This window comes from Taeniopygia guttata, chromosome 2, assembly GCF_048771995.1.
Source record: "Taeniopygia guttata chromosome 2, bTaeGut7.mat, whole genome shotgun sequence".
NCBI classification, from domain to species: domain Eukaryota; kingdom Metazoa; phylum Chordata; class Aves; order Passeriformes; family Estrildidae; genus Taeniopygia; species Taeniopygia guttata.
In genome coordinates, this window is record NC_133026.1 from 39,590,173 (window position 1) to 39,603,768 (window position 13,596).

Here is a 13,596-nt window from a genome sequence, read left to right on the forward strand (position 1 = left end):
GATGGAAGAATAAGAAAACAATCATGACCATCCACGTTTTTATTTTATAAAAATGTAACAAATTTTAGTGATAATTTTAATAAAAATATTTTAATATTCTAGTCTAGCATAATTACTGAAATATTAATAACCTGTTGCATGCTATGTGTTATAAACCCAAGCATACTCATTGCTTTAACCAACACCAAAGCAATTGCTGCACACACACATGGTTTTAAGAAGGAAAATATTTTATGCACTGAATGGCACAAAATCTATTTCTAAACATAAAGGAAATTAAAATGAACATTAATCCAATCTTTATGTCTTTTTCTGAGTTAACAAAAGAACTTGATTAATTCAAATCAAATTGCTAATTAAGTACTACTTTGTAATGCATGTGGTGATGCTTAGAAACTAACATGATTATTAGCACAACAATTGCCAGCAGAACAGAACTGAATTTGGACATGGACGAAAATGACTAGGTGAAAAAACAGTTAAATTATGTTTTGTTTCTTGGTCCTTCATATAGCTGTGATCCTCAAAAATTCAAAATACAATCAACTCATAATCATCTAGAGGTAGAGTATGATGGTTTATGTCACAGATAAAGTTAAGGAAACTGCATCAGCTATTTCAGGTTTAGTCAGGTTCTTTAGTTTAAATTTACTCATTTACATATAGTTTGAAAACAGCTACACTGCTTTGTTTACTATTTTCAGACAACAAAGAGTTGAACACTCTCTGCAGGAGAGCTAGGCAGACTTCTTAGCATAGGCTGTAGCCAAGCTGCCTGCAAGAATAATAATCAGAGTATGTTTTCTGTCAGCACCAACCTAGTCCAGTAGCACAACACTTTGATACCTACATATCTAGCCTGGGAGGCCCAGTCTTGATCTGCAGCTAAATATCCTATCTAGATGGAAGATGACTTGCTGTGATCCTTATGCCATGCTCTCCAGCATGCTGGGTTGGGAAACTTCAAGTGTGAAAACAGGAAAATGCAGAGAACATCCTTGCTAAGGGCATTCTCATGCATTTGAACACTAGGACAAAGCACTCAGCTAAGGGCAACCTTAATGAACCAGCTCAGATCAAGCATTGTTAATGTCTTCTGACTCCCTCTTAGCCCCAGCTAACATGGAACAGGGAGACACTCTGAAAAGTGTAGTGATCACACTACAATCAGAAAAACATGTTGGACCTACTTTCCCCATTATCTAAGCATCATCATCCCCCATTACTCTGAGTAACTGGGAACTTACTCTGAATACATGGATTTGCATATATGAATTTAAAAATGAAATGCGTATTCTAGTGACATTATTGATACAAAAATGAAAATAAGCTTAAATTCTCAAAGAACATAGAGAGGCATAGTGATAGAATGTGGTTTATGCACAGATCAGAACTACATAAACTGAGAAAAGGAAGATGTTCTGACCATCCAGGTAGTCTACCATGTCTGCCCATTTTTAATATAGTCTCGGAGTAGTAGAAGCTACAAATGGCTCATATTTTGTTCACATATTTTTAGCTGATGGGCTCCAGTTATAAAACCTACACTTTCCTCTACCACATTAAAAAGACAGGACTTAACTGAATATTCATCATTCTATATTGTTTTAGGTATATGTATATTTTACATTAAAAAATGATAGAAAAGTTGAAAACCTTTTAGGCTACATGCAGTAAATTAAACAATAATGGATGATGCCCATGTGATGAAACAGACGTTGCTGAAATAATAAAAGTGACTTATTTTCACTGCTTTCTAAACAGACTAAATACATTTTTCAAATCTATATACTTCAAAAAGCAATCAAATTATTGTTTGGCTATATACTCATCTCTTCAAAGGAAAATATTAGAATGACAATTCATTAGTTAGATCAACTACTGTTTTGAGACTTATACTTGCCTCGGAACACAGAAAATTCAAATTTGCTACTGATCTGTTTGGTGACCATACACAAACTATCTTTTTCCTTTCTACCTCTTCATACACAGAGCATGAAAATATAATATTGATCACCATGAAATGAAAGTGCAACATGAATTATTAATGTTAATAAGAATTATTGCCATTATTCTTACTTGTTTGGGTCTTCTGTACCATGTGTTATGTCAGCAAACTTAACCTTTCAGAACTGAACACACAAACTCTATCAAACACCTGCCACCCCTACATCTGTTTCTGTTCTAACAGTTTCTGTAGAAAACTAGGAAATATAAGAATTTATGTGGGGAGTTGATGACGATTCGTCTTACTAGGATTATTTTCAAGCATGGATTTTATGCTATACTTACAACACAAGGTAACTAACTGTACTTCATCATCTACTGACCTGCCTCCCAGTTGCCTATTTACCAGCTACCAAACTAGTTTTAAACTACTTATAAAACAAATTCTACTCTGGCTCCAAAAGATCTTTGTTCTTTCAGTTCCATATACAAGGACAGAGAGTACAGTCCTTATTTCAGAAACATTCACAATATAACACAACTGGGATGAAAAAGGAGCCCATAAGAACATTTCAGTAGAGAAAGCAAAGTATAAGCTAGCTGGCTTCAACAAAACATTGAACTACATGGCAGAAACACCAAATTCTCTGACACCATGGAAAAATGACAAATTACTTGGGTGTGGAATCGCTGGGGCCTTGACTAAGATGAATTAGGCTGTCTACATCTTACAGAGGTTTTATTTCAGGAGCAGTTGCTTGAAATTCTTCCAAGCACTTTTAGTCAGAACATTGCCTTTTTTTTTTTTTTTCAAAAGGCAAACTTTTCAGTACTAATTATTCTATTTATTAGAAATCCTTCAACTTTATAAAGCTTTCCTAAATACCAAGAAACAATATATCTCCTTTTCTTTCTAAGGCCTGTAACATTTCTCTGAAATTTGAAATATCTTAGCCTGATTTATTCTTATTTACAACAATTTACAAAATTAGGTTTTATTACTAAGCCATATTCCCCTCAATTTCTTCAGTGTTCTGGATCTTTGTCAGAATCTCTTATTCTTTTAATATACATAATAAAATATCAACTGGAACTAGAACCGCAGTGTTTCCTCCTTGAGAAAACTAGCCATTATCACCCAAAATACACAGGCAGTTTTCTAGATAGGTGTATTTTCCAAGTATTTATACAAAACACAAGTATTCTAATTTCTATGTAAAACTATCCATTCTATCATATCTCACAAATATCTCGGTAGGGCATTTTTTTTTCTCAAAGACACAATAACTGCATCAAAATCCTAACTCTAGCATCTTTTAATCTATAGCACATTTTTAGGCAAATTTCATCATAGTTATGCAAGAGAATGACTATATCAAGATACAAAAGATGGCATACAAGAAGCTTCCAAATCTGTAGGTTAAGAAAATTTAAATGAAAAACACATGGGAAAAGTTGCTTATAGTGTTTTAAGTTACAAATCCTACTCTGTATCTTTCTTTGAAACCAATACCTCTTACATTTTAAAAGGTAGTGGTTTGTTACAGTTTGCTGGTAGGTTTTGGGATTCTTTTTATTGAAAAACATGGTGTAATATAAATAATGATCTTAGACTGATAGGTCAAAAAAACTCCTGAAAAAACATTAACTATTGATACAAGTTATTTATTTTGGGAATGTGAAGACTAGGATGTTTGGGACCAGGTGCTTTAGAAAACCTTTTACCTACACAGAGATTCTTTGTACAAGCTACTAATCCCTGATAAAAGGAATCTAAGAGATGCAATATCTGAACAGACAAGACTGTAAATTTTAACTTTATACTGCAATTATCACAACAACTTTCAAAGGGCAGTTTTGCTACACAAAAACATTGTCCTTGTATTTTTTTAATAAATTCTGAGGTTATATATGATATGTAAACTACTGATGTTCTTCTTGAAAGATGCTTAAAACACAGCCTGAAGCAAATGGAAGAACTGTATTTCTGCAGAACTGTATCAGAGAGTTAGAGAACATGAACAAATACCTTATCAGCATCACTGGTATTTTGCAATCTGTAATTAAAAATTTTATTCTTGTAGGTTCAATTTTCTAAGTGTCATTGTTTATGAATCATACACAAGATTATCAACTTGTTCCACCCTAATCAAGTGTATATTCTCCTATTCACAAACCACTCATAACTGTGCCATAATAATTAAATGCTATCAGATATTATCAAAACTGTAAGATTATAACCTCCATAACAATGCCACTTTTCAACATAGAATGACATTGGATTTTAAGATACTGTCATTTTTCCTGCATAAGAGTGTCCAAAAAAATTAATATCTTGCTAAAAATAAATTAAAGAGCCTGCATGGAAAAATGTTACAGGAGGATGGGTCGATGGGTCTTTTAATTTTTATTCATTTTCTGCTTTTCTTCACCCTATTTTCTCAGATATGGCAAACAACAATAACAAAAAATAAAGCCTAATACATGTAACTTACTTGAGATAAAATGGAAAGTCAATGGTGATAGGCTATTGCATTTCAATTAGCCTCCATGAAGTACTGCTGGGTTTGTCTCCTCTCCCAGTCCAGTTTCTTCTCCAGCATGAGATGAGAGGTGGATAAAACATCCAGGTACTTCATCATCACATCAGACAGCAGGGAGCTGACCACCACTATGTCTGAACATGCCTCTGCATCAGGAGTCAAGCAGCTACAGGAAGAACATTCTCTATTGTTTCTAAAAAAAACATTTTCAACCATTGAATTCCTGCCCTGATATTTATGGAGTTATGCCAGCCAGCACTGCTCTCTCATCCTGCCTGTGACAGTTCAATGATGGGCAACTTTGGTGTTACGACACCACAGCACAGCCTCCAGCATAAGCTGGAACAATTATCCTTGACACTGACCCAAACAATACTGGGAACTGTGGCTGTGCACTCCCAGACACACTAAGGAGTGCCTGGGACCTCCTCCTGGGATGGGGGAGATGGGGTCTGCCTCATGGGGAGGATTTACAGGAGAATGCCAGGATCTTCACAGAGACAACACTCTCAAATCAACGCAAAGGAAAAGGAATATCTAGAGTTCGCAATCACAGGAGCAGTGGATGAAGGTTCCCAAGAGGAGGTAGGTTGAAGACTTGTGACTTGTACCAAGAGAAGGAAGGCTTTTCCTCTGACTACAGAGGAATAATTGCAGAAGAGGTATAGCGACCTAGAAACAGGTGAGGAAGAACAAGGCCTAATGGAGGACCCATCAGAGCCAGGTGAGTGTGCATCAAGTGTTCACATGACAATAAGATGCAGTAGCTGACAGTCATTTGAGGCTGGGGGAACAGAGATATTGATCTACTTGATCAACTTGATGAACGTGATAGCTGTTGCTTGGATTGAGGACATTGTGGAGATACTACCAAGACTCATCCTGACCCTTGGGCTATTACTTCTTGCTGCTCATGTGGGCACAAATAACATTATCAGCACCAACTCTGAACGCACTAAAAGTGACCACAATTCACTGGGGTCAAGTGTGAAGGGCAGGGAACAGAGGGGGTGTTCTGAGTTCTATCACTGAGGATAAAAAGCTAAAGTCAGGCTGCAGTCCAGCACCTGAACATGTGTAGTCAAAAACTTATCAGTGAGGATCAGAGGAGCAGACCAACATGGGTGAAATTGTGGTAGATGCCTGCTATAAACTACACAAAATCAGAGAGAAAGTCAATGAAGTCTTTGTTGGACAGATGGAAGAAGCTTCATGATTCCAGACACTTATAGTCATTGGGGCCTATTAAAAACCCTGATATCTGCTGATGGGGTAATATGGCTGAGTGCAGCAACCAGGAGATTTCTGAAATCTGTTGATGACAATTTCTTGATGGAGCTGTAAGGCACTCTTCTAGAACTGTTCCTCTCAGACAGGAAAGAAAGAGGCGGGGGTGTGAGGACCAACAGCAGCCTCTTGATCTTAGAGCAAACATCAGAGACTGGAGTTCAAAATCCTGAGAGAAGTGAGAAAGTGAGATTGTATTGTTACAACACAGGACTTCAGGAGAGCAGAATTCAGCATGTACAGGGATCTTCCTGGCAAAATCTCACAGAAGACTGCCATGGAAGGTAAAGCTTGGGAAAGCAAGGTAATCTTCAGGGACATCTCAAAGCACTAGAACAGCCCAATTCTGCATGTGGGAATCAGGGGTGGACTACACAGGAAGAATACAAGTATTGCCCAAAGGATAGAGTTAGGAAAGCCAAACCTCAGCTGAAGCTGACAAAGTTGAAACTAGCAATGGATGTGGAAGTCAGAGAAAAGGCCGACAAAGACAGACTACAGAAAATGTGGACCCATAAGCAACCTAGTGACAAACGACATGGAAAAGTTTGGAACACTTGGTCCCCCTTTTGCTTCCATTTCCACTGAGACAATTTGGCCATAAGTGTTTCAGATCTCTGAGCCTACCTGTAGAATCTACTGGCATGAGGTGTTCCTATGTAGCAGAAAATACAGTGAAAAAGCATCTAAGCCAATTGGACGTAGACAAGCCCATGGGACCAAATGAGAACAGTCTGAGAGTGCTGATTCAATTGGTCAATACTGACATGTCTAAAAGGATCAAATGGAGATTCCTGTAAATGGGTAAAAGCTGAATATCACACACATAGCTTCACCTCAGTCTCTGGGAAAGATAGATCAATTTTCTGTGGAAGCAATTTTCAAGCACAAAAATGACAAGAAGGTGACTGGGAACAGTGAGGATGGATTAACCAAACAGCTGTCATACCTGACTAGGCTGATTGGTGTCTATGATGAGATTACTGTCTGAGGACAAAGAAAGAGAAAATTATGCTGGGAGTAGCCTTATTTTAGCAAGACTTTCATTTGACACAATATCCCATAGTATCTAAAGGACTATAAGGTAGGAAGATAGTTGGCTGAACCTCCTGGCTCAAAGAGATGCCATCAGTGGTACAAAGTCCAGCTGGTGGCTGGAAGTAGCATTCTCCAAGGACTGATATTGGGTCAGTACTATTTAATGTCTTTATTGATGACCTAGATCATGGGAGAGAATACATTCTCCAAAGGTTTGTGAACAATGAATTGCAGGTAATTGCAGGGATACATGGGGAGGGCAGTAGTCAGAGGGACCTGGACCACCTGTTCTCAGATCTGATTGCTACCTGACTAATGGGAAGGCCTGGCCAGATCCTTCTCAGGCGTGCACAGTGTTAGAGCAAGAGGCAAGAGACATAAGCTAAACCACAGGGAAATCTGGATAGATCCAAAACTTGTTATTACTCTTGCTATTACTTTTAATCACAAAGGTAGACAAACACTACAGAGGGCCCAGAGAAGTTGTAGAATCTCCATCTTTCAATGCAAAACTGACACAGACAAAGCCCTGAGCAGTGAGCAGCCACATCTAATTGCATCTGCATTGAGCAGGATGAACTAGAGTCTTCCAGGGGTCCCTTCCAACCTAAAATATTTTAACAGGTCTATGTTAAAGGCACCCGAGGTGGCTGTTTAGTAATGGTAATAATATATTAGAGCTATTTTTTAATCCTCAGAATATTTTGTATGCACTGTAGGAAAGGAAAGCTGCTAGGGACAGTCCTGCATATACTAAAAAGTGTCTTAAACCTGTTAACTCAACAAGCCTGATCATTTCTATGATTTTCTTGTATAGTACCATTGACCTGCTAACACAAACATATAACCCAACACTCCGCTTCAAAGAAAATATCATAGATTAACTTACAATTTCTACCACAGTTCTTTCTAAGTAAAACACAAGTGACATGCATAATAGCATTTTTGAAAATGTTTTACAATGCTTGAACTTCTTTATTTTAATATCTTTGTTTAAATTTGCTTAAAAGTGTTGATTAATTTCACTAATTTTTATAACTTTAAAAATATTTTTTACTTTCAATTTTGTATTTCTTTTAATGAGGTGCAAGTTTTCACCCTTAAAAATACTTTGCATTGGGATTTTCTTTTGTTTTTTTTTTTTTTTTTAATTAATTGAAATCGGGCAAAAGTTCCAAGACCAATGGAAGCTAGAAGAGATTTTTTAGTAAGTCCTGTATCCATTTCCCGTGCATCTAGAAAGTATGTATGACTCAACACCAAGTAGGTAGATATTCAGCTCTGAAGGAATTTGATGGCTATGATTCCAGAACTTTCTTTTGTAGCTTAAAGATATAAAACTGTAATTTAATAACAATACTAAAGAATAGTAATGATAGCACTAAATGAAAATTTACAGTTGCAACAAGAAGCTTTCAATATTTCTTCAAATCATTATTAAGAATTTTTTTTATTTACAACATTCATCTTTGAAATGTGTTCTGTTTTAGTAATTTGAAAATAACTAAATCTTTTCTGTTAATGTTTCCTCATCTGTATTATGACTAAAATTTCATTATTACTGCTTTCTTTCATGTATTTTATTCTTTCTAAATATCTCAAAAAGCATAGGCAAAAACCTAAACATAACGTATCATCTAAGATTTAACCCATAGTAAGAGACAGTATTAAAACCAACATCCCCCTAAAAATAAAAATAGCAAAAAAAAAAACAAAAAAACAAAAAAAAAACAAAAAAAAAACCAAAAAAACCACTTTATACCTCCCACTGTTAGTAAGATATGTGGAAAAATTCTTGTGAAATGTAAAGATTTAAATATTTTCATTAAAATTCATTTCAGAACCTCTTAAAAATAAATGTTAGTTCTATTATCTCCTGTTGTTGCCCTCTATCCACAAGGTCTTTAAGTAACTTAAACCTTTCTGTACACTAAAACATACTATAAAAACCTTAGTTTATAACCTTACACAAACCTTTTTTGTGATGTGCTTTTTAGAGACAGAATTGAATATCTGAATGAGAAAGTATAAGCATTTTTTTACTAAGTGGGATTTTTTTCTAAAATGGAAAAATCAAGTGAGCTAACTAAATCTCTAATTCACTCTATATTTTGCCTTACACATTACATTATCTCCAGGAAGATATAAACATAGCTAAAAAATTTGTGATGAGTAAGTGTATCAAGTACGGGCTCATCTTTTCATCCATTACTTTTTTACCTCTGCTGCTGTGCTAAAAGAATTTTAAGGTAGGGAAAAACATATTTCCATCAGTCAAATAAACAAAAAAAAATTCAACGTGATCATACAATGATCTATAAATAATGTATTCTAATGGGGTTATTTCCTTGACCACAATCTGCATTTGAATATTACTCAGATTCTGGATTTTGATTGGAAAAAACATTATGTATAGGGAATTAACTACAGCACTGATACTGTTAAATGTAAATTTCAGTACTGAATATAAAGTCTATACTGGCTAAATGAATGCCCTGACTATACTGGTATGAGTTTTCCAGTTGCATGTGTGCAGCTATATTATATATGTTACTATTGGTGTAAGGAGATAGCTCTGTTTTTCTTTAAATCCAAAGATATTTCCTATCAGAGACAAATACTGGCAGTTGCTAAAGTCTGCAAACTGTCACATTATCTCTGCTGGAAGCATACAAAACAAAAAGATCTTTACAGCAGGATGTCGAAATAATATGAGTAATTACCTCTTAATGTGAAATGAGACTTTTTCAGAGTACAGTCCTTCTGGCACAGGTTCACACACAATCTGGAAAAAAAAAATCATCAGTTTCTTGAAGAAAAATATCCAGTATTTATTTGAGGATCTAATATGGTAAGTGTTGTCCCTTGAAACTATCTGATGAGAATTACATCATCAGCTCTAAGTTGCAGAACAGCTGAGATGCACACTGTCTCTTCCAGTCAGATTTCCACATTAGTGTACTGTAGATTAAAGTCCCACAATATTGAACAAGCAATTTTTGCAATTAGAATGGTAAGATAGCAATCCATACCATGATAAACACTTGTGCTTGTTCACAAGCCACACACATTAGAGCTGAGAGCAGTTTATGTGTCAATAAACTTAAATGTAAATTCTCTAGGATCATGAGAACACATGCAGAAATAACTGGGAGGTTGATCTGACAAATGTGAATACTTTAGTTGCCAAGGAGGGCATATTGGTGCTGTAAACTGGCGGGCTCAGAGTGGCCATCTGTTAAAGGATGCATCCTGCAGCCCAGACATCAGCCTTCTCTCCATGCAGCTCACCCTTTACAACTTCAGGACTAGAGAGAAAGCAATGCAAGCCACAAGTGTTTTATTAATTCACCTAGAAGTAGGCTTATTTCCTTAAAAAAAAAAAAATCAACACACCCAATATTTAGTTACTCACTGCAACATAATTACACACACAATTACCTTCAAAAGGTTGCATATGTGTCATTTACCAGCCAAATTTTTTAAGACGAAGTACAATGATTAGACTTTCAACTTGTGCTGCACTTCTTCTCACAACACTAGGGGTTTATATTTTGTTCACTTGTCCTTTCCACTCACATTGTCTTTGGACCTACTACCACAAATGAACTACAGCAATTACAACTAGTTTACAGTGATGACATTTCAATAAAACAGACTAGAGAACACATAAGTATGGCACCTCACCTCAGATTTCAGATGTCAGAAAGATGTGAATATAACTCCTGCATTTAGAATGATAATGGATATAGTTTTGCTATTAATGTAAGTAAATGAACTTGACTCATATAATTTTCATCCTCTTAGAACTGCTGTAATGCATTCCTTGTGAGGATGCAACATGGACACTCAACAGACAGCCAAATGATAATACAAAAAAACACTATAAAGATACATTTTTTAAAAATGGAAGAAGGCTGTGGCTTCAGTTTTGATGCAATACCAAACAGCATTTACTTCCTTTGTTTAATTTCCTCAGTGCTTTTCATGAACCTGGATGATAACAATTTACACTAGTAGGTGTATTCTGATGTTGGAGTTCAAGTCTTAACAGTAAGTAAAGATCATATCACAGAATGTGTTTGATTTTTTTCTTTTTTTCATTGAGAGATAGGGAAAAATACTTGACTTCTTTCATCTGTAAAATCAACTTGAAAACCAACTTGTTTACCTTTTTCCTTCAGCTTAGAATTTGGAGCCACTTTTTCTTCATAATTGTACTACTGATATCTTTAATAAAATGCCTTATTTTGGTGCTCAGAGGTACTTTGTAAATTCAATCAATGATGATGGAGAATATCCTGCTGCTATATACAAAATGTAGATTTTTAAAATATATGGGATTAGGTCCCTAGACAAAAGATAAATTACGTGACCTTGACAATAGAAAATCAAAAAAGAGGTCACAGTGCAGGGAAGTGAGACTGACAGACCCCTCTGATAAAATTATCAAGCAAGATACAGATTCTTGGGTCAAACCTAAAAAGCAATTTTCTTTGAATCTTGCTGCTGCTGTTACAAAACTATAGAGTGGATACTGAATATTGTGTTAGAACATAACAATATTTTCGTAATAACACTGTCTGTGACACTAATTCATTAGATGTCTTTGTGGAAATTTCCTTTTCATGTATTAAAAGTATCTACTAGAGTAAACATTAATACTGCAACTTATCATATAGATGGTCAGCTCAAACAGGCAAAGCCCCTATCTTAGTCAAGTTCTAACCATGCTCCTAATCAGAAAAAAAAATCTGAATTCAATTTTAGTCTTTTGTTCTAGGGATAATTTTCATGTACAGAGAGATCAAGTTAAAAATTATTTACTAAATTATATTAAAACACCAAACTGAGATCATTCAAGCCAAATGTATGTAACTATGCAAAAAACTGTGTAGCAGCCACCGAAAGAATAAGCTGAATACAACTGAGAAAGAAACAGAGGCAACCATGACCTGGCCTACAGCATCTTGATTCCTGAAGAACAGGGAAAAATTTTGCCTGTTGTGCAGAGCAAACAGCAACCCACCAGCTATGGTTTTAGCATGGTTTCACACAAATGCACAGTAACTGAAAGTTAATGAAGTCATTTGTTCTGTTTATCCATGCTGAAAGATTTCTTGTTCTAAATGCTTATTTAATCCCTCTTTTTTTTAATCAAAAGGATTTGTAGCAGAATAGTATTTGCTCTTTTCTTCCAGAACAAAAATCTTAGTCAGAAATCTCAAACATTAAGAACATTAGGATGACCAATACCTTAAAAAATACTGTCTCCTGCTTAAGAAGTACTTTAAATTACTGAAGCAATGTTTATTTAATGTGACCATGAAAGTTTTACAGAGAATATAAATCCCCTACTTATATGATGCTATGCTTTTGTGGCTAATTAGTTCTGTAATTTAGAATTTTAAATAGGATTTTCAAATATTATTTATTTACTTTTCAAGGGATGTAGTAAAATCCATCACCATGTTCTACAGGTTTGCCTCACCATCTGCTAGTTAGAAATGTGGGTGGGGTACAGTAGTTGTTGACAGCAAAACAGTTCTGCAGTGGATTTGCATGTTTTTGATCCACACTGGTGAGGGATGCCCGGTTCTTGTTCCTGTGCACCGCCACCCACCAACAGGAGGCTGGTGGGAGCACATACGGTGTGCCTAATTCAGAAGACAACTGTGTATAAACTGTCACTGTCTGGTCAAGGCCAGAAAGAATATGTGGAACCAGTCTTACTCACAAGCACTGAGAATTTAGTCATTAGTATGACTTTCTTTTTAATTATTTGTAAAGGCAGTAATCATCCTTTAACTTTTAGCTGAAGATAACTCAATTGGCTGAAGCCACACAGCAGTACTAATTAAATTTTTAGCAAACAGATGTCTACATCAAAAACTGCATTCAAAACAATACAGAAAGGTGGAGCCCCTAAGAGATTATAAAGAATTTAATTTCCATTGCTCCAAGGGCTGAGCTTACTGCCACTAAGCAGCAGTACTGATGCTATTAGCCACAGCTACTAGAATTGGCAGCATTTAATTCTTGCAGCTCACATATTCAAGATAATAGCTCTAGTTTTCATCTAAGTTTGCAAATCACTGATGATTTCCAACTTACATATTCAAGCTGAAAAAGCTTACTCCAGCATCATTATGTTAACTGTAAGAGAGTCCTTCACTAAACAAATGTCCATAGCAAATGCAAGACTAAATTCTTTTAAATGAAAGACATAGAATAATATCCACAGAATAACAATCCAAATTCTCAGCATCGTTTAAGAGACAATTTTATATTTGTTTCTTAGAAAGATCAACATATTAGCACTGCTTTTATTCTTAATAATAGAATCCTCTATGACCATAGCCTCAAAATGAGCCAGCACTTAATCCAAATAGTTGTTTTTCCTTCTGAACTCCTTTTTACAAAATTAAGCAGCTATTTTTAAATACAGAAGAAGTTTTCCATACTACACCACATTTATAATTAGGAATTAAAAAAAAAAAAAAAAAAAACAAATATTGTCAGTACAGTGTTACTCGTAGAACATCAAACACATTAACACATTTAACCAAATAACCTCTAGATGGTCTTGGAGATAGTTTTGCCATCAAGCTTTCAGTTATAATTTTGCTTACTGATGTTATTTTACCGTTGTTTTTCTCCAAGAACACTTTAAACAGATATTTAAATCTAAGTATCTAAGTCTGCTACATTTGCACTACCACATAGTTATATGAAAGATGATTATCCTCACTAGATTAGCTTGTGTCCACATTAGTTATTC

At 35.3% G+C, this 13,596-nt stretch overlaps 1 protein-coding gene across 1 annotated transcript in view; it reads right to left on the reverse strand.

The window, feature by feature from the left end:
• The window catches only part of NEK10 (NIMA related kinase 10), a 93,673-nt gene that overhangs the window by 37,130 nt on the left and 42,947 nt on the right, over positions 1 to 13,596 (reverse strand). The window contains 4 exon segments of the mRNA XM_072924251.1: positions 4,443 to 4,656; positions 9,539 to 9,600; positions 9,994 to 10,123; positions 12,307 to 12,509. Of these exon segments, the coding sequence (XP_072780352.1) occupies positions 4,443 to 4,656; positions 9,539 to 9,600; positions 9,994 to 10,123; positions 12,307 to 12,509 (609 nt within the window).